The sequence below is a fragment of the Prionailurus viverrinus genome, chromosome D4 (genome assembly GCF_022837055.1).
Source record: "Prionailurus viverrinus isolate Anna chromosome D4, UM_Priviv_1.0, whole genome shotgun sequence".
Classification (NCBI taxonomy): Eukaryota; Metazoa; Chordata; class Mammalia; order Carnivora; family Felidae; genus Prionailurus; species Prionailurus viverrinus.
Genome location: NC_062573.1, coordinates 45709571 through 45732493, shown reverse-complemented (window position 1 = coordinate 45732493; position 22923 = coordinate 45709571). Strand labels below are relative to the sequence as shown.

The following is a 22923-nucleotide window of genomic DNA, read 5'->3' as shown; positions in this document are numbered from 1 at the left end:
AGTTTAGTTAAACAGTTGTGTCTTATTTCAGCAGGTGGGTCTTGCAGGTGGGCTCCCAAAGTTAGGCCTATTTTGTGAGAGAAATGAGGCATTTAAAAAGGCATTTCTATGGAAGTGAAATAAAAACAGAGGTTAATGATTAGAGCAGACTATAAAATTAATCTTGAATCCTGAAGGCAGCCAGTGGAGAGAAGACATTTCTAGAGGTAGGGGCTGAAGCATCTTTGCAGTTTGAATATCTCCAGTGATGTCATTGGTTGTTTAGGTAAACTTTCTGAGTGGCCCACACAGCAATAGGCATGAAGATTATCTAAACATGAGCTATTGTGGTGGTTTCTCTGAAGTGTATATGAAGTGATCTAGCTTCATTTTGCAGAGCTTTGGGGGGGGGGGGGGGGGAAAGGCAGTTTTAGTTCTCAGTGATTAGTTTGATTCCAAGTGGAAACGTTAGTTTGGAGAGTCATAGCCAGATATTTGAGGAAACCAGAAGAATTCAGGATTCCATCTAGTTTATAGGTAAACAACAAACCCTCAAGGTAATTAATCAGAACTAGAATCTAATATTCACAAAGGTGTGTTATTGAAACATAATTATTCTCTTTTAAATCACCTTAATTTCTACTAAAGACAGCCAAATTAAGGTTAATTTGTTTGCAAAACAAACCTAGTTTCAATAAACTTGGCCTGATTATTTACCTAAGTCCAACAAAGAATAGTGGTTGACTGTATAGACTCTTCTTAAATCTGTTTTGCTGAAACTTTTCATAAGGATTTTCAGACTGAACTTTTCAAAGCTTCTCAAGGCCAAGATGCCAATCCAAGGATTTGCCACTGGAATTGCTTGCAATAGCAATAGATTGGGGTAAATTTCTCTCTTCTTGAAGTCCTTCAAATATCCTGAGGTTTCTTCACCTGCTGGGAAGTAACCATCCTTGCTTACCTGGTATGGCTGCCAGGAACCCTGTAAACAAGCTACCAGGATGTTTTTTCAAGAAGTTTTATTGACTCCATAAAGTCACCTTTCTTCCTTAAAGCTGTCTGGTCATAATCTGAGTCTTTGCATACCTCTCTAAAATATGACATTCCAGTCACAACTTTGGTAATATACTCATTGTTTCCAATTATGTCATGTTACCAAGAGAACAGATTCTTATTGAATTTATGCCAAAAAAAAAAAAATAGATTGCCATGAAAATATAAGAATGTTCACTAAGAGTTTCCAAATTCTGGAGGGATCATTTAAGGAGAAAAAGATGTTTCAATTGTTTACACAGGTCCATTTTACCAAATTGCTGTAAGTCCTTGCTAACTTAAGAGGAAAAGTTTTCTTAAATCTGGAAAAACACAACATTTAAAAAATTAGCAATAAAACAAAGTCACAAAACTTATAATCATCCTTATCAGTTCATTAAGTCCCATGTTACTAATTTTTGTTCTGCTTGAATCCAATTTTCCCCTTATGTTCTGGAAACTCTTATCCAGTTTTATGATCTTAAAGGTATTAGAAACTTGTATTTTGGAATATTTTCCATGAGTCTCCTTGGAGATCAAGCATTTTCCAAACATTTTTGCAAAAGTTTCAGTGTAAAACAATAAGTCCGTAAATAACAAAGAGTTAAAAAAAATGGCCATGGTTAAAGATCTGGTGAGAGTTCCTTACAATGCAGTTGACAGGAGGGGTGCCTGAGTGGCTCATTCTGGTGTGCCTCAGACTCGGTTTCAGCTCACGTCATGATCTCATAGTTCATGGGATTGAGCCCCACGTTAGGCTCTGCACTCACAGAGCAGAGCCTGCTTGGGACTGACTCTCTCTCCCCCTCTCTTTCTGCCCCTTCTCTGCTCACACTCTCTCAAAATAAATAAACATTTTTTTAAAATGCAGTTAACAAGGAAATTTGGTTATTTCTGTAATATATAATATTTCAAGATAACAACTCGAATTATAAATGATAACATTATGTCAGGACAAATCAGATTTTTAGGAATTTCACGCAAATTCCAGTACACTTAAATTAATAACATATATCTACACAAATATAACCAAAAAAGTTTAGCATCACTTATTTGACAACACTTCCCATATAATTTAACATATCAAGTCAGCCTAATTAGCTTAATACATTTTTTGAAATGTTCCAGGGACCTTCTGAAATATCTGAGTTTCTTCCAGGTCAGAAAGACTTCATTTAGAATTTGATTTGGGGAAGTTTGTCAAGAATATCAAAACGTTTTGGCCACTTGATCATGGGTCACTGTGAGATAATACTTAGTTATCTGTTTAAGGGACAAGACAAAAACTTCACAGGCAAATACAGACGTTCACATAGTTCTCAGCAAAACTTCTTTCTTAGTATCAAGAGGACTAGGTTTATTTAAATAATCAAAAACCTGATTATAAAAATAACAAAGCACAGGGAATTATTTTGATAAAAACACAAAATCTTTGCCTTCAAGGTAGATTAGTTTAAAAGGTAAAGAAGAACCTTTCACAGTCTCTTATGAAGAATACACAGATAGTCAAGAAAACGTTATCCTTTTACCAGAGACAGAATCAATTTGTAAAATTGTAGCAGCTGCCTTTTGATATTAAAATTCACTCAATTAAGTTAATCTTTATCTTAGCCAGTCCTGTCCATCCATAAAATTCCTTTCTAAAGGTTCCTTTCCACAGACTTTCTACAAGTTTCAGATTCTGTCTTGATTTTCCTCTTTTCCATTTTTAAATAACCAGTTTTATGTTGAGATATTTACTTTATTTTCATTCAACAAAATGCATTTCTATTCCTTTTTTTTTTTTAACTGGAAACATATATCTTACTTTTCTTGCATTTAGAGATGTTTTTCATATTATTTCTAACAGTTTTAGTTACATTTATTAATTAGAATTCCTAACCCTTAGAAACCTTAATTTCTAGTGAAAACTAAGTAAGCAATTGTGAACTGTGTGTTGCAACAGCATTCTTTAGATTGCCAAATTTATGAGTACATTCCATAATGTACAGTCTTTCAATATGCAACAAGACATGTTTACTAAGAGACCCAAATAGTTCTTTAATTCCTCTGTAACAACCAGAAGTAGATAGGCCCATGTTTAGTAATTATATTATCTTATTTGGAAATGATCTAGATATTCAGTGAATTTCTCTGAATTTAAGTTAGCAAAACTTTAAAGGTTCAACTTACCTAAGATATTTGGGGAACTGTTTTTAAGAACACATACTGTTAAATGTAATCTCTGTTAAAAAGTTTACCTAAAAACTCTTACCACTACTAATGTCTATCTTAATCACTCGCTTCCAATAATTATGTTTAGACTACCACTGAAAGCTTCATGAGACATTAGACACAGCCAGCCATCACCCTAAGTTATCCTTGCTGATAAATTTCGTAAGAGATACAACATGAAGTTATTTGACTAGTAAACCAAGGCAGAATAAAATTTGTATCTCTGCATTATATTCAATGTTGATAAATCTAAAGACATACCTATTTTAATGAAACCAACAAACTTAAACTAGTTTTTATTTACCAAAGATTATACCAAGTCATGTGAACTTGAGAAACATATGGGTCCATTTTTGTTAATTTCTGAGAATTCAATTTATATAAGTGTTTAATTTTCTTTATGTGAATTAAATAGAGCTATTTTTCAAGTTAATTTTGGTAATATCATCTGGAGGCAGAAAAATATCACAAATCTACAGCATACATATACAGACATACAGAGACCTTAAAATTTTAGACATGAGACAGGTATGAAAATGTAGAACTTACTATTAAAAGAACAGTAGAAATGAGTTAAATTTATCTGTTCAGATGGCTAACGATTTTTTTTGTTTTTACTAATATTTGTGGAGAAGACATTGATTTTTTATTTGCCTAAATTTCTTTTTTTTTTTTTTTAATTTTTTTTTTCAACGTTTATTTATTTTTGGGACAGAGAGAGACAGAGCATGAACGGGGGAGGGACAGAGAGAGAGGGAGACACAGAATCGGAAACAGGCTCCAGGCTCTGAGCCATCAGCCTAGAGCCTGACGTGGGGCTCGAACTCCTGGACCGCGAGATCATGACCTGGCTGAAGTGGGATGCTCAACCGACTGAGCCACCCAGGCGCCCCTATTTGCCTAAATTTCAAATGACCTTTTCCCCTTTTGTTCTTCTGATAAGAATTACCTCCTTGAAGTTTGTAGAACATTTACATCTCAAAGGCACAGGGAAGGAATGCAAGTTCCTTTAAGAAGAACTTTGGTTTCCCAAGGCCAATATTTACAAGCCTTTTGAAATAAATAGCAGAGGTTTGGGGAATGGTAAAAAGGATTGGTGGACTTTTAATTATTTCTGGAACCTTACCTAAGGTCCTATAAAGACTAGATGTTTTAAAACAAGGACAGCTGTTTGAATTCCTCAAAGAATTGCTACAAGGTATCTAAGAACTGTCACACCCATCCAACTATGTTGAATGTTTTTCTTCTCCTCTGGGTATATTTAGTTTAGGAGAGAAGCCCTAAAAAAAAAATTCCTGTCAAGCACTGAATATCAGCTTTATTCACAAATTCAGTCAGACTCATAGCTTCCCATCTAATTTCTATTTTTTTAATCTACCCACCAAATCACAGGAGGTAATCCATTTATGAAAACTTTTGTGGATCTAATATTCTGCTTTTTAAAAATTTTTTTTAATGTTTATTTTTCTGAGAGAAAGAGAGAGCACACGCAAGCAGGAGTGGGAGGAGGGGCAGAGAGGGAGACACAGAATCTGAAGCAAGCTTCAGGCTCTGAGCTGTCAGCACAGAGCCTGACATGGGACTCAAGCTCACAAATCATGAGATCATGACCTGAGCTGAAGTCGGATGCTTAACCAACTGAGCCACCCAGATGCCCCTAATATTCTGCTTTTTTAATCTTTCCACCAATCACAGGAAGTAACCCATTTACAACAGCTTTTGAGGGTTCTCCCTTAGTTTAAGAAATTCTTTAACTATGGCTCTTAATTCAGCCTTTGACCAAGGAGTGGAAGATAGCTGAGGAGTATTGCCCCCAGTCGCAAGTGATTTTGTTTTAAAAGGTAACTGTTTAATAGTCTCTTCAGAGTGGAAAGGCAGTTCAGACAAAGAATTAGTGAAATGTGAGCATTCAGGTAAAGACTGATAGAGGGAAATAGTAGGAGTTATGTCCGCCTTAATGACTTTTGTTTTAGGTACCTCTTGGATCTTTAGTATTTCATTTGCCCAATTTTCCAAATATCCACCTCCCTTTTCTTTTTTGATGAGAAACTTATCCCCAATGTTTGCATTTTAAAGAATGGCTCTTAGGTCCTACAGAAGATGGGGGCATAAAACTTCTATCACAAAGGCATAGAGAAAGTAAGTTTTCTCCAAGATGGAGTTTTTGGGACATACTTGCTTCTTATTAGAGGTCCAGGGTAATTTAAGTTTTTCCTTTTTCTTAAGTGCAGGACAATTCTGTTTCCAGTGTCCCAATACTACAAGCAGTTTGAGTTGAATAGGTGAGGTCTGAGGGTTGGTGACCGGTGAGCTCTGAATTGCTGCCAGAGCCACATTTCTGGTTTTGTAGAAACTTGCAGAGAGGTGGGAAGATTTAAACAAGAGTCCCAGATAGCCGAAAGATATTCTAGAAGGCCAGGAACAGGGAATTGGAGATAAATGGGTGTGGAAGAATGTGGAATTTATTTTAGATATTGTGACAAATAAGCCCACTGACCCAATCAAAGGAGAGACACAGATACTGGGAGCACAGTGAAGCAAGGCTTTAATCAACGTTCTTGCAAGAGCGGGTGTCTGATGGACAAGCACACTTGGAAAGGCAATTTATCTCCTAGTGTGCAAGTCCCTCCCCTGATTCCTCATTGGCTGAGTGCTACAGAGATGATAGCCTTACCCTGACATTGCCTATGCCTGTGTAAGGCAAAAAGTAGTCTGATTGGAACAAATGTACATTCTTGAGGTGACACAGAGACTTCAGTTCTTTGGTGCATGCTCATAGCAAAGCCCGAGAAAAATAAGCCCATGAAATGGAGTGGGGAAGAACCAGGAAGTGAAGTGTCTAAGGGCTTGGGACTCATTTGTTGGTCAGGGGAGGGAGGGGTTCATACATATTTCCAATAGGTTGTAAACCTTTTGTTAACTAGACAGCACAACTTTTATTTGGTATTTCTAAAAATGAATCATTCTCACAGATATGGACTCTAATTTTCGTTCTGAATATAATTTCTGTTATTTCATATTGTCAAGGAAATCCTTAGGGCTAGCTGTTACACTTCTTTGTGTCCACTTTTTAATTTGGTCTTTCCATAGGTACCAATAAGACAATTATTTAAGATAAGGGTTTTCTAAAAAAAAAAAAATTCGGGGCACCTGAGTGGCTCCGTTGGTTGAGTGTCCGACTTTGGCTCAGGTCATGATCTCGCGGCCAGTGAGTTTGAGCCCTGCGTCGGGCTCTGTGCTGACAGCTCAGAGCCTGGAGCCTGTTTCAGATTCTGTGTCTCCCTCTCTCTCTGACCCTCCCCCGTTCATACTCTGTCTCTCTGTCTCAAAAATAAATGAACGTTAAAAAAATTTTTAAAAAAATCAATTACAGAAGTTTTTCCAATTCAAAGGATCTCTCGTCTGGCCATTGACAGACTTAAAGACAGAATATTCTCACTGACATAAAGCCAAGCTCTAAAGACACAGAATAAGATGACAGAGACAAAAGAAAGCAATTATCAAGTCTGAGAGGAAAGGGATCAATAGAAAACAAGAGTGCTCATAACAAATTTTTACCTAAGGACCAAATTTTACCAAAAAGCTCCACAAATATTGTCTCCTGCTAGTCTAAATTTAGATAAGGACTCTTACCATTCTCACTTCCATCAGACCCTACATGCAGAGATCCAGGAGACTGATGGGTAAGAATTCTTAACTTCTGCCAGCTTGTGTCCCAAAATTCAGAATCTGTCAGCTGCAGCATCCCTGGAGTGAGTCGTGATGGTCCCTTCACAGGTTGCCAAAACTGTAGGGGCAGAAATGTTTTCCCTTCTTCCTTAAGTCTAGAGTCTTTGGTCTAATAATGAAATTGATATAAGACAGATTAACAGGAAAAAGTTTAATAACATGTATACCTCTTATTTATATGGGAGAGACCCAGGAAAACTGAGTAACTCCCCCAAATGACTGATGCCATCACCTTGAAACTATCTTCAGCTAAAGACAAAAGATGTTGAGGGTGAGGAGTCTGTCACAGGAGGTTATCAGGAAAAGCACAGTATACAAGGGTAAAGTTGTTATGCAGATTTAAGTCCTTGTCTTAGCCATTGGTAAGAGTTTCTAGGGATTTAGAGTACTCTATCTCTTGCTGGTATAGTGAGGAAGGCATCCTTACAAGTAGGAGATTTCTTAATCAGAGACATAGAACTGAAATTTATCTTAAAATGTCTTTCTCAAACTTGTTTGCATCTGTTAGATTTATCTGAATTTTATAAAGATTCCAAAGCTCAGATGTGAGGTTTTCCAATCGGATGGAGGCCACCAAATGTGGGGCAGCCCCATTGAGTGGAAACTGGGGGTATAGATGGTAAAAGAATTCACTCAAGGCAGAACAAAAGAGAGAGATGTTTACTGAATACCCCACAAGGGAGCAGCAGGCAGGACAGCAAAGGAGAGACTGTCTCCCACAAGACAATGGTGGGGGGCTGTAGTTAAATGGGGAAGGAGAGGAGGTATGGGAATGTATGGAATTTTCCTTTTTTGGTACCTGTGCCCAAGTGTAAGTAGCCCATTGGTCAGCTAGGACTTACATATATCTTGGTGAGTTGCCTAATGGGCCTATTTGTATTCAGCCGGGGGTTTGGGGGTCACTGTGGGCCCTTCATCCTCACTCAGATTTCTTTTGTTCAGGTTGGTTGCCTGAAAGCAGCCTCTACATAGGCCACACCCCAGAATAATTAAATCATAACTTCTGTGGTGGGATGCAAGCTTTGTAGAAGGACTCTTGCACAAAGAGTCATGACACCGAGGCTTTTCTTACCAGGAAGCGAGTTTATTTGTGCTGTCATGGGCTCAGAGAGTTTGTACCTGAATAGCTAAGCCCTGAATGCCACGTGGTGTAGTCTTTTATGCATTTTCTATTTCTTTGTCTCCCATATATGGGTAACGCATAAACACACAGGCTGATTGGGTGCTCTCATGTTACGGGGACCTGAGGGACATCACATATGCACACAGCCAGGTTGCCTTTCCCTTTGGTTGCCTTCCCTATGGTCTTTTCGTACCATATTCCTGAGAGAGGGGATTCTACCACAGCTTCACTATTTTTTAAGCTCTCCAGCTGATTCCAATATGTAGACAAGTTTGGGGACCACTCTTTTGTTTTTGTTTTTCAACTGTTTATTTATTTTTGAGAGAGAGAAAGGGCATGCGTGAGTGCAAGTCGGGGAGGAGCAAAAAGAGAGGGAGACAGAGAAACTGAAGTAGGCTCTGCACTGACAGCAGAGAGCCCCATGCAGGGGCTTGAACTCACAAACCATGAGATCATGACCAGAGCCAAAGTTGGACTTTCAACCGACTGAGCCACCCAGGTGCCCCAGGAACCACTGTTTTAAATGATCATTGGGTCAAGCCCTCGTCTTCATACAGGTTAAAAAAAAAAAAAAACCTTGCAAACAAATTGATGAAGGTGAGGAAGAAGGATGAATCTGCATTCCCATTTCTTTTTGACTCCTAAGGTTTTCTTCCTTGTTCTCAAAAGCCATTAGAGATAAAATCCCACTCAGCTTAAAACCCACTAATCATTTATCTGTCTTCAAGGAAATCCTAGTTTCAGCTAATTATGTCTCACCAGTTGATACTACCACACTCTTCATAATAGAAGTGGTGCAGTTTACTCATGCATGAGTATGTATGTGTGAATAGATACATGAAAGCTAAGTAACACAGTCAGTTCTAATTTCATCGTATTGGTACACGTGCAGATGGTCACATATTTGGGGAGATGAATCATACAGTATCTCTTAAAACATAAGATTGTCATTTAAGTTGCTTAGCAGTGAACTTGATTTTACATTGTGAGGATTAAGTGTTATATTTCCTGCCTGACAGAACACTCTCAGGAATCACTCAGCTGCAAAAAATACTCAAACAATTAGAAATCCCACAGTGGACCTTCAGGACTTTAGAACATTCTATTTCTTTTAGCTTTTCATAGTCTGAAATATAAGAAATTTACTTGAATACTGAGAAAAGCAGAACTTTGTCCTTCATATATGAATATAAAATACTTTATTATATAATTATGACCTTGTTAGTATTTATATATTTATGACTATTTATTTTTCATAGTTGAGCAGTATTACAAAAACATGCTATCAAATGACAAAAATAATACAGTTTAGAAATGAGTGTGAAGTCCTTCATTCAAGTGAAAACAATCCATGGAATGAGGGAGTATACTGCCTAGCAATCTATGGTGCACTCTTCCTAAGGGTTTTGGGCAAGAAGGAGTTTTATAGAAGAAGCAATGCAGAAACAGGGCATAGTTGGCTGGGAGGTTAGGGATTGATTGGTTGGCTGGGAGGTTAGGGATTGATTGATTGATTGATTGATTGATTGATTTTTATATGACCAGTATGTCCTGGTCTGTAGAGTAAAGTAAGTTAGCTAAAGCTGTGTTGGAGGATTGTGATTGGTGTGTATTAGGTTTCCTTGACAGTGAGGTGTTCTGTATAGACGTTGTTTTGTGTGACCTGTCACGCATTTCTGCCTAGATCTGCACATACACAATCATGGAGGGCTTTGTTGGCTTTCCATATCTGGCCTCAGGATTGGAACTGGTCCTTCTGTTTCTGATGCCAGGAGGGATTAACTTGCCTCTCCTTGAGCCAGACCATGCTGGCCCCCTGGAATGGATCAGGGAGTGAAGAGGACTATGCAGACACCCAGCCTCCTAAGATTGTGAGATATGATAAGAGAAACAGAGAAAAACCAGCTCGCTCTGGACTGCACTTAGGCAAACTTAATGACTAATCATAAATCACACATGGGTAGTATATGTATCACCCTGGCTGGAATAGCTAGTTGGAAGTCTTACCTGAGGGGAGGACGCTGGCCCAGGACCCTCAATCACCCAGGACCCTCAACCGGGCCTCCAACCTGGCAGTTCATTGCAGGGCTTCCCTAGCCAGAAAGTTGGATATTGTGAGTACATGATTTGATGTATTAAGCCTTCTTTGTTCTTCTCTATACTTCTCTCCCTCTTTATGTTTACTATAGTTGCTTAATTCCTTATATTTCCTTTCCCTTATAATTAATAAAGCTTTCTTCCATGAAACAAAAAGTTCAGCTATTGCAAATTACTATTATTCAGAACAGGTGTTTACTATAAATGCAGCTCACTTCGTTCAGATTTCTGGTAGAGGCCAGGCCACTGGCACAGCCTGCATTTTGTGGGTCCTGATACACAAATAACTTATCAGTGCCCAATTCAGTGATGGGTGATTTTCAGGAAGAGTTGTTCATACCTTGAAAAACAGAATTTCAACAAACCATGTTTATCAAACTTGTGGATAACATGACATGAGAAAGGGGTAAAAAGTACTTTACAAAATAGAATAAAAATCCCCAAAGATAGCAATAGACTGGGAAGATAGAGTTACACAGAAGACTACAGGGTCCATTACTTAGCTGGAAGAGCCAGTTGCTCAACTATACAATGGGGAAAATATGGGACTTTGCAATAGTATACATAAAAATATTTTAGGAAGTTTTAATTAAATCTTGTTTGAGTCTACAGTACAATGTACATTCCAGAAAGCTTGCATAATTTTAGTCTGCATCTACCAAAAATTGTACTAAGTAATTCACATAGTATCCTTGGAATATGAAATTGAATTCTGGACATAATGCTCCATCAAGATAAGGTGGAGTGACCAGGTTGAAAAAACATCTCAAAAGCACACATAATAGGAATGTTTGAATAAGCTAGGGATGTTTTTTTACGAGATGTTTCAAGCATCAAATGACCATATCCAAATATTTAAGAGATCATCCATGTGGAAAAGGAATTAGACTTACTTGAATGTTCTACTCAACCTCAGCACTTTCAATCAATCTTCCTTCTCATTAATACAAACTATTAACATAATTTTACTTATTTTTCTTGTTATCTGAACCTACCCCTTTAGGATGAAAGCTGCATAAGGGCAGAGATATTTGTCTCCTTTATTCCTTGTACTTTATCCTTTGTGCTTAGAAGAGTGCCTGGCACATAATTGGTGCTTAGCAATGAATGATGAATGGACATAAGAGATGGAACTGAGATCAGTGGGTGAAAGCCTCGGAGATTCAAAACTTGTCTCAGACTCAGGGAAAACTTTCCTGTGAGAAACGTTAAAGCTTTCTGCCCTGGCCCAGAAAGTAGTAAGTGCTCCAATCCTGGCAGCATTAAAACATGTGCTTCCCAAGTTAACGCTTAGTAGAAATACTACAGAAGTGGCACTACCAGGCATTTGGTACTAGATATTCTAATTTGTTGATGAGATTTTACAATTTTGTAAAACACTTCTTTTTGGCATTTACTTTCTTTTCATTTAGATGACAAGTAAATAAGATGTTGAATTGTTTTTCAATAGGCATACTCTTTTTCTTTGCTAGATATACTTTTCAAATATGGTATACCTAAGGGAATTGTAATAAAGAGGATATTTGGTTGTGAAAAAAATCAGGATCACTGATGCAATATAACATTTATCAGGTGAAGAAACATGGTCCAGAGACAGTAAGTAACTGAAATGGCCATATAGTCAGAACTCTAGTCCCAGGCCAGTGCTTGCTTAAGGCTGCTCATTCTACTGCAGTAGTAGGTCTCTGTGTAAGTGGTGTTCAAATTCAGTCACCAATGTGGATGTCCCATCAGGTTAATTAAAGAAGTCCTACTTGTACTTATTTATTCGTCTTAGTAAGTTTGAGGTCATGTACAGAATTAACAGAAATAACAGACTGTACAACATGTTTAGGCTAATTTTTTTCTTAATTTAGAGGACCAGTAAATGTTCAAATTAAACTTCTAGCTTTAAGTGCAATATGTGCTAGAACAGTATTTGATCTTGAACTTAAAATGGGTACATTTAACAACTCTTCTTCTTGCGTTTCATGTTCCCCACTTTTTCCCAAAAGCAGTGATCCCGAAGCACAGACCTCTCAAAATTTAGGAACAATTATTGTAGAAACATCCCAGAAAATAAGTTCTATAGAAGATGGAAGAGACCAGAAACAAAGTGACCAAACAGAAGGTAGCCAAACGCAAGGAAAAGAAATGGTACGAATATATTCAAACACAGATGGCAAGACCACAAAGGTATATGACACAGTGTTCCTTGATTATAAGCTATGTTTTTAATTTTATCTTATGTTTCATAACTTATTTTTGTTGCTAATAATTTAATTTGCATCCTTAAAAAATTTTTTTTCTGTGAAGTATACGGTGAAAATACTCAACTTTTTAATAATTTCTTAAGAAGACTAGTTAGGAATCACAAGACTCAAGGAACAGTATGATTGGTGAGTTTTATGAGTTTTAATTCTGCCTCATATATCCCAGCCTAGATGCTGAATAAACCTGCCACCTGGAAACACTTTCATCAAATGATGAAAGGCCCCAATAAAACCCTGTTCTCTCTTGTTAAAGGACCAAGAAAGGGGCAGCCAAGCAAGATAGAAAATTTTTACACAGTAATCACCCTACTCTACCCAAATACCACAGAAAAAATTGCAAACCTACCTCTACTCACATTGATAAAGACCTAGTGGGGAACCTAGGCTTTTACTCTCACCTGGCTCTAAGGAGTCACCCCCAACTTCTCCTCCACCCATCAGGGTGGTGTTAGAGAAGACAAAATGAAGACCCAATGGTAATGACTCCCTGCCATCTTGTCATCAGAGGCCATATAAGGAGCTAGACATCTGAGTTCATCCATCAGTGAAAGATGACCCTCTCCCTTCCTTGCAGGGTGATTTCAAAGGCCAAGGGCAGAGATGGGGACTGTCACACCTCCTGTATCTATAAAGCCTCTTACTCCCCACTCCCCACTTTGTCACTGGACTCTAAGTGAGGAGCAGAAACAAGTCCATGCTCCATCTCCCAGGCAGGATGGCATCAACCTTTGGGGAATTTGAACTTTCACCTCCACCAAGCAGTAATGAGGTGCTCCTCCCAACCTCTTTGGTGGGGACTTCCCATTCCCAGTTGGCAGTAATGAGGTGGTGCTCCCTTGCTCCACCAATGTGGTATAAGAGGAGGCCTGCTAGAAGAAATAAATAAGATCCAGAGTCTTAAAATAAAATAGGCAAAATGTCCAGGATACAATGGAAAATTACTCATTATACCAAGAAATCAGAAAAAGCTCAACTTGAATGAAAAGACAATCAACAGAAGCCAATAACAGGATGACACAGATGTTGGAACTACATGACAAGCATTTAAAAATTTTTTTTCAACATTTATTTATTTTTGGGACAGAGAGAGACAGAGCATGAATGGGCGAGGGGCAGAGAGTGAGGGAGACACAGAAAGGGAAACAGGCTCCAGGCTCTGAGCCATCAGCCCAGAGCCTGACGTGGGGCTCGAACTCATGGACCGCGAGATGGTGATCTGGCTGAAGTCGGACGCTTAACCGACTACGCCACCCAGGCGCCCCTGACAAGCATCTTAAAGAAGACATCATAAAAATGTTTCAACAAACTGTCACAAACAGACTTGAAACAAATGAAAAAATAGAACATCTCAAGATGTTCTAGAATGCAATGGAAAGTCTCAGCAAAGAAATAGAAGATATAAAAAAAAGAACCAAATGGAAATTTTAATAAGAAATAAGTATTTTGTGAAGATTGTGACATCAATTCTTACCACTCAGTGTCATGTCAAGACTGATTACAACAAACGCCCACCATGAGAGGAAGAAAGGTTTATTTTTTACATAATGGAATACAGAATCTAGAATGAATTCACAAGTATAAACAACTGATTTTTTGCCAGAGAGGCAAAAGCAATTCAATAGAGGAAGGATGGTCTTTTCAATAAATAATGCTGGAGTAATTAATTGGATATCCCTAGACAAGAAAATGAACCTATATCTGAACCTCACACCTTGTGCAAAAATTAGCTTGCAATGGATCACAGATATAAGTGTATAACATTAAATCATAAAAATTTTAGAGGGAAACGTAAGAAAAAATCTTTAGAACTTAGGGCTTGCTGAATAATTTTTAGAGATGATATCAAAAGCATGATCCCTAGAAGAAATTATCAATAAGTTAGACATCATTAAAATTAAGAAATTTTGCTCCGTGAAAGGACCTCTTTAGAGGATAAAAAGACATGCTATAGACTGGAAGGAAGTATTACAAACCATATATGTGACAAATGACTCATACTTTGTATATATAAAGATTTTGTTGGGAAACAACAGAATGCTGGCAAGGATGCAGAGAAACTGGATCTCACATATAATAATATAAAGTGGTACCCCACTCTGAGAAACAACTGGCAGTTTCTTTAAAAGAAAAAAAAAGAAAAGAACAAATCATGCACATCATACAACCCAACTATTTCTCTCTTGGACACTTATCCCAGAGAAATGAAAATCTGCGTTTACCCCCAAAATCCTGTATATGAATGGTCATAACAACTTTATTTCTAATACCTGAAAAACTGACAACAACCAAAATTTTCTTCCATAGTTGAATGGTAAATTGTGATACATCCATTCCATGTAATACTACTCAGCAAAAAAAAAAAAAAAAAAAAAAAAAAAAAAAAAAAGATGCAAATTATTGATACATACTATATCCTAGGTTTGCTTCTTCAAATTTCTCATCTTGAGTTCCTTGAGTTTCCTTTAACATTTTTCCATATTAAAAAGACACTTTAAGTGTGCTGATTTCAAAGTTTAAAATTTTTACAATTTTTTCTGAAATTTTAGTAAGTAATAATACTAGAAATGGTTCTTTTTAATTTAGATCCAGTTAACTTGATATCAGGTCTGGTGACGAATACTGGTAATTTTGTAGTTCTGTCTGGGACATTTTTTATAGTGTCATGACTGGCTCTTAAGGCCTAATATAGCAATGAAACATTTAAAAATACATATATCTGATATACTGGTTCTAAAAAAGTTCAAATGAGGCATTTCAAAAACAAACATTTTGAGAATGAAACAAGTTCAAAGGAAAAGTAATTGGTTTAAAGGAAAACCCTATCCTAGATAAAATATTTGGCTCATTGCCAAAGTAACACTGGATAAAATTTATTTTTTTCTACCATTTTTATTATAATTATTTTTTCTGGAATTGGGATCTCTGAAAAAAAAAATCCTTTTTTAAAAGAATTTTCTAGATTGGTAATGTGCCTGTTTCCCAGCCAATAAATTCTTAGATATTACCACATATTTTAGTAGTATGATTTATAATACTTTAGAAACATGTTCCTATTTAAATTTTTGCTTTGGAGAAGCATTTTAAAAAATTTTTAATCTGCTGGCATCTCTAATTACAAATCTTAAATTCCTGGGGCAATGATAAGAAAAAAATTTTTTTTAATTTGTGTTTCAAAATATCAAAACACTATCTTATGTTTCTGGTATAGTAAAGGTAAAAAGCAGACTCAATATAATATGAATTTGTATAATGCCATTTTTGTTCATTCTCCAGAATAACCTAGATGAAAATATCCTAAAATTTTGACCATGGTTATTTCCAGGCAATAGGCTTTCTGGTCACTTATTTTCTTTTCCTGCATTTATGGATATTTTTTTCCCCAGAGAACACACATCATTTTGAATAATGGTATGTAGAGCTTTACATATACACATACAATGAAAAATACTAAAAATATATAAAGCATTAGATGGTTTCTAGGAGTCCTAATATTCAATAAATCCTTGTGTAAATGGGCTATAAAACTCTATCCATATCCCAGAATGGAATGCTGACTGTGACAAGTAAATTAATTTTTTTCTTTTACCTTTGACTCCCTTTCCTCATTTCTCCTACCCTCTCCCCTGCCTCCAGTCCTTTTTAAAATTGGTGAAATATTTTGGAACAAAAGGCATGTCTTCATTTTAGAATGTCCTGAGGAAAACATACAATTTAAAGGAAAGTTACTTTATTACCATCAGCATTTGTCAGCTTTATTTGTCAGAAGGGATTAATCAGTCTCCATGCAACAGATAACAGTATTTGACAAAAGGACCTAGGTTCCCAGAGAATAAGATATTAAATTATTCTTATTTTAATTTTGTTGTTTTTACTGTATTTACTCCTGGATTTTAAAACTGCCCACAGGTTAAATTCCTACTAATTCAGGGTTGATTGTATTTGTATCTTCTGCCTGCTAGTTGATAAGTCAACTTTAATGCACATTTATGTTCATTTATAAGTTCTTGGTATCAATTATAGAATTTGTTTAGATTTTTTTGAGTTTGAATAAATAAATATATATATATTTTTTAATAAATATATTTTAGGTAAAGAAATATTATTTACTATGTTCATTCACTTGAAGTTGTTATTGAGTAATAATGTAATTTTTATTAAAACTTTCAAATTTAGGATTATTTTCATTGCAAGAATGCCAGAAAGCTAACTTTTCAAAAGAAGAATGGCAATATACAAAAGAGTTCTCATACAACAGTTCCTACCAGAGGTAAGAATGTATATGAAATTAACAATGTCTTTTTAATTTAATGTATTTTTAAAAATATTATGAAAATTATTTTTGTATAGTTAACAGAGAAAAGTGGAAAAATATAACTTCCCAGAAGTCAAATAGCAATATTATTTTATTACGAGAACGTATTGTATCTTTACAACAACAAAACAGCATACTTCATAATGCCAAAAAAACAGCGGAATTGTCTGTAAAAGAATATAAAGAAATAAATGAAAAACTCCTTCAGCAGCAACAAGTATCTGATCAACGATATCAGACAAGCAGACAGACAATAAAGGTAAAGGAACCTTAAAAATCAATTATAATAGACTATATTATCAAGGTGGATATTTTGTTTTACATGTGTTGTTCCTGTTCATTGTTGTGTTATAACATTTTAAGGACAGGCTTCATTAATGCATTTATCTCACTTTATTTGCCCATGTCTAAAACTTAGAATTTATCATTATAAATCAAATTATTAAATAGTAATTGCCTCAGTTCCTCTTTACAAGTACTAGTATAAAATGTGAAGAATTTAACATAAATATCTATTTTAATGTGTTCTTATAATTTACCTATGCTTTTTGAATTGAGTTTTCTGCAATAATTTGTAGACACATTATAACTTACTGCTGGTTATCATAATTTAATCTTAAAGCACATGGAAAGGAAAAGATTGTTCCTTAAGTCTCCGTTCTTAAAGGTATTTGCTTGTATAAAAAATGTTTTGTTGAAAATTTGTCAGAATTCATCAATGTAGAAAGTAATTTTTATTTTTATTTATTTATTTTTTAACATTTATTTATTTTTGAGACAGAGAGAGACAGAGCATGAACAGGGGAGGGTCAGAGAGAGGGAGACACAGAATCTGAAACAGGCTCCAGGCTCTGAGCTGTCAGCACAGAGCCCCATGCAGGGCTCGAACTCACAAACCATGAAATCATGACCTGAGCCGAAGTCGGCTGCTTAACCGACTGAGCCACCCAGGCGCCCCTTGAAAGTAATTTTTAAATCACTGTCATACATAATTTTAAATTATGCTTAAATTTTCTACTTCTAATATCTAGTGCTTTGATTCAAGCAATACTTAGTAAATGTTTTAATTATGAGGGATTACTATTATAGTAGTTATACTAATAAGAACTGTCTCTGGCTTCATTCCCAAAGTAGCCTAATAAACCAGATCTGACCCATGTTCCAAACTTACACTGAGAGTTACTTTCTACCATCTGGATTTTAAAAATTTATTAAGACTTATTTTCTGGCCTAACAAATAGTAGATATGGCAGAATATTCCATGTGCACTTGAAAACAATGTGTATTCTGCTGTTGTTGGATTGAGTGTTCTCTATATATCTATTGAGTCTAGTTGGTTAATAATAATGTTCAACTCTTATTTTCTTGCTGATTTTCTGTCTAGGTCTGTCAGTTATGGAGAGTGAAGTATGTAAATCACCCACTATTAATTTTTTTTGTAATAACTTTAATGACATATAATTCACATACCATAAAATTCTCTTATTTAATTCAATGGTTGTTACAATATAGACAAAATTGTGCAACTATACCAAAATCAATTTTAGAACATTTTCCTAACTTCATAAACGTACCCTGTACCTTTTATCCATCATCCTTCTCCCATCTCTGCTAGCTCTCTGCAACTACTAACCTACACTCTGTCTATATAGTTGTATGGGCAGAAAAAATTTTCCTTCTTCCCTTCTAGGTTCTTTGGCTTGTCTAATAATTAAATTGTCATAAAACAGATTAATAGAAGAAAAAAATTTTAATTTCATATATATGCAAGCCCCATAAAAAAATGAGACCCAAAAGGCAGCTAGATAATTGAAGTTTATATAACATCCTGAGCTAAGGAAAGGGGTGGAGGTGTGGGATACAAAGGGAGGGAGGACTTTCACAGGAAGTCTAGAGGAGATGTTTGGAAAACAAAGGTTGTTCTGTTATGTAGATAAATTTCTTAGGTAAAAAAGTATTTCTGATAATATCTCTCTTCCTGGTAAGACTTGCTTTCCAGTGTAAATTTAGGCAGTTGAAAGGAATGGATAAAGAGTTTTTCTTGAATCTGCTGGGTTTTGGTTGCCTTTAGCTCAAAACAATCCTTATGCCAAAGAGACATATCTTGGGATGGCAGAATCTGCTTCCCTTCAAGATTTGCCTATCCAGACATTTCATACAGATGGAATCTTAGAATATGTGGCTTTTGGTGCCTGGCATCTTTCGCTTCTCATAATGTTTTAAACATTCATCCACGTTGTAACATGTATCACTATTAGCATAAAGGTTTTGATGATTATTCCTCCATAAAAGAAATTTAAAAACAAGCAAACATTATTGGGAATCAACATCTTCATAGCACTTTGTGCAGAACCTAATCTTCTAAGTAAAGATCCATGTAATAATTCTAAGACACTTGATGGATCAAGGGAGTCACAAATTTTCTGATGAAGTTTTGGGGTGATGGTGGGGCGGTCTGGAGCCAACAAGCAAGAAAGAATTCTTGAAGACATCTTTGATGCAAAAAGGTGATTTTACTAAAGCATGGGGACAGGACCCATGGGCAGGAAGAACTGCATGGGGTTGTGACAGTAACTCATTATATACCCTCAGGTTGGGAGGGGGTCAGGGATAGGGTAAGTCTCTAAGGAATTTTGGGAGCAAGGTTTCCAGGACCTTCAGGGGCTAGCTGTTGCTAGGAAAATGCCATTTATTACCATTTAATAAAACCTCAGTCATGAGACCCTTTAGATGCATATCTGGTGGCCATAAGCTTGGAGTATGATTGCCAGCATATATCTTGGGGGAGTTGAGATAACGGAAGTTGACTTACAAGGTCCTCGAGGTTGGGATAATGTTAAGCTAAGGTTCTCTTTTGTCCCTGGCAAACTGTCATCATCGAGACAGCTGAGCTCCTGGAGGACGGTCACTCTGCCCGGTTCAAGGCCTTGTCAATGGGCTGTAGGCAGTAAGGGAATTTAATTTTTATTTGCCTTAGTTTCCCACATCACCATGGCAAGTACTTAAACCCCTTTCCTTTGTTCTTGGGCAGCCAGGAGTGTCCAAGGAATATCACTCAGATCCCACCTGGGGTGGTGGGGTGGGGAGGAGGTGCTAGCTTGTGCTTTACCCCTCAGCCTGCCTCATGCTCCCTCATCATTTTCTAAGCCATATGTTCCTTGGAGATCAAATAAAAGCATATTACATGAAAACTACAAAGTATTTTTTGAGACTTTCTATGTACATTGAGGGACACTTATAATTCCTCTAGGAAATTCTGGAAATTAACCAAAGACTTGCAACAGTCTAGGGAGTGTTCTTCAAGAAAAACAGCTGAATCTAAATAAGAACAGGACACTGTGTGGCATTTTAATTTGCCTTGGTCCCATTCCCTACTATCCTAGCTCAGCAGTATCCTGGGAATAAAGATGGTTCATGTCCCCCATGCAGCCTGGCAACTACCAGAAGAAACGGAATGGAACTAGAGCCCCTGCAAAGCCTGATTCCCAAATAGTTGTCATCATTTGACCTGTCTGATGCTTTCCTGGAAGACCCCAGTTGAAAAGCTGTCTCTGATCCCAGTCATTGTGAGCAGCCTTCTTAGCAGGTTTGGTGGGTATGGGATTGTCAAAACAATTACAGGCAAGTGTTTTAACTTCAAGCTGCCTGAGGTGATAGATTCCAGTTAAGGTCAAACAGTATATTAACCAAATAGCTTAAAAGGAAAACTGGGAAATGAGATGTCCATAAAAGTTTCAAAAGGCTATGACATCTTTCTGGGAATCTGGAGGACACATACATTCATAGAGCTTTGTGAATACTCAGGTAAGAAATGAGAAAGCCTAAGTACTTGCCTCTGTCTTACATAAGGCTTTGTACAAGTGGATAGTAAATATTAAGGCAGTATTGTTCATAGCAGCATTACTAATAATAAGCAAAAGGTAGAAATAACCTAAATGTCCATTAGTTGTTGAAAGTATAAATTGTGGTATATACATACAATGGAATATTATTAAACCATAAAAAATAATGAGTATTGATATGTGTTACAACATGGGTGCAACTTAAAAACATATTTAGTGAAAGAAGCAAGTTAGAAAAGACCACATATTTTGTGATTCCATATATATGAAATACCCAGAATAGGTAAATCTATAGAGATAGAAAGTAGATTCATGTTTGCTTTGGGCTGGGGGTAAAGAAGAATATGGTAGCAATTGCTGAAGTATGTGGGTTTCTTCTTAAAGTGATGAAAATGTTCTAAAATTGACTATGATAGTGGTTGAATGTATCTGTGAATATATACTGGAAACAATTGAATTTTATACTTTAAATGGGTGAATAATGTGGTATGTGAATTATATATCAGTAAAACTCTTTTTAATGTTAGTTTTAAATAGGAAAATATACCAACAAATAGTAGTATCTACATGGCTTTTACTGAACAATACATTCATGGTTGACAGAATAATATAATAAAAACCATTCTCCATTCAAATTAATAAAATCTACCAACATAACAATTATTTATGTAATAAATAATGGTAAAGTGTAATAGCTATATAACATTTTAATCATTTTTTATGTTTATTTATTTATTTTGAGAGACAGAGAGAGCACATGCACAAGCTGGGGAGGAGCAGAGAGAGAGAAGGAGAGAGAATCCTAAGCAGTCTCCAAAGCCTGGCGGAGGGCTCAATCTCATGAACCATGAGATCATGACCTGAGTTGAAATCAAGGGTTAGATGCTTAACTGACTGAGCCACCCAGGCACCCCTAACACTTTTAGATGTATAGAACCTACTGTTAGACAAAGCACTTAACTTCAATTATTATTAAATTCAACAAAGTAAAATATAGTTAAAGTTAATTTTCCTAAAATTAACTTCTAATTAAAACTTGTGTTTTCTTTTTTCTAACATATTCCATTGTGTATTGCAAAAGTAAGCATCAAGGAATAGACTGTTAAAGCTAATAATATTGACAGACTATCTTTTCCAGTTTAAATGCTTAGTTCTTTGACCTAAGAGCCTTACTCATAATTCAGCTGAAACATGTGACAAATGAGTCTCAAGTCTTAAGAATAACAAGGTGTAAATGTTATCCTCTTTTGTTCTAGTAACATTACTTAATTGTATCATAAATGTGGAAACTCCTTGATAGCCACATACGTGTCATCATGTGGATTTAAACAGCATTGTTTCATAGAAGCAAACTATCAGAACCATATTATAAAAGAAAATGCAGCTTTACCTGTAAAAACACCTTTTAGAATATCTTTTAAATGTTTTGTATTAGGTGTTAAATAATTATATATAAGATACCAGCTGGCAGATATCAAATGTAAATGTTTGTGGTATTTTACATACTAGAAAATTTATTTTATGGTAAGCTTTCCCCTGAAATAATATGTGTTTCAAGAAAGTATAATACTCCATGTCATTCATTTAAATATGAATAGATGAATTATTTTATTAATTTTCTTTCTGTATTTGTTTAAATAACAACATGGATTTCAAGAGGCTTATTATCACTGTGGATTGCACTGTGTTCTCCCAAAATTCATGTGTTGAATCCCTAACCACCAATGTTATGGTATTTGGGGATGGGGCTTTTGTGAGGTAATTACATTTATTTATTTATTTTTATTTATTTATTTATTTTTTCAACGTTTATTTATTTTTGGGACAGAGAGAGACAGAGCATGAACGGGGGAGGGGCAGAGAGAGAGGGAGACACAGAATCAGAAACAGGCTCCAGGCTCTGAGCCATCAGCCAAGAGCCCGACGCGGGGCTCGAACTGATCGTGACCTGGCTGAAGTCGGATGCTTAACCGACTGCGCCACCCAGGCGCCCCAGTAATTACATTTAAATGAGGTCATGAGGGAAGGGCCCTCATGGTGGGTTTAGTGCCCTTATAGGAAGAGAAAGAGAGCTCTCACTAGAACCTGACCATGCTGACATTCTGATCTCATACTTCCAGCCTCCAGAACTGTAAGATATTAAATGTCTGTTTTTTAAGCTACCCAGTCTATGGGGTTTGGGTTGTTGTTATTATAGCAACCCAAGAATAGTAATGCATATTTTGGTGGTAGCTTTGGGTGCTATTGTAACAAATATCTAAAAATGTGGAAGCAGCTCTGGAACTATGTAATGAGTACATGCTGGAAGCATTTTGAGGTTCATACTAGAAATATGGACATTAA

The 22923-nt window shown here is 36.2% G+C and overlaps 1 protein-coding gene across 2 annotated transcripts in view; it reads left to right on the top strand.

Annotated features, from left to right (window-relative positions):
* CNTLN (centlein) overlaps window positions 1-22923 on the top strand; it is a 308510-nt gene that overhangs the window by 200031 nt on the left and 85556 nt on the right. The window contains exons 16-18 of one of the 2 annotated variants that reach the window (XM_047831088.1): window positions 12172-12349; window positions 16600-16693; window positions 16774-16997. In XM_047831088.1, the coding sequence (XP_047687044.1) occupies window positions 12172-12349; window positions 16600-16693; window positions 16774-16997 (496 nt within the window). Of the gene's footprint in view, window positions 1-12168; window positions 12350-16599; window positions 16694-16773; window positions 16998-22923 lie in introns of both variants that reach the window. The other variant, XM_047831087.1, reaches the window with a different exon arrangement.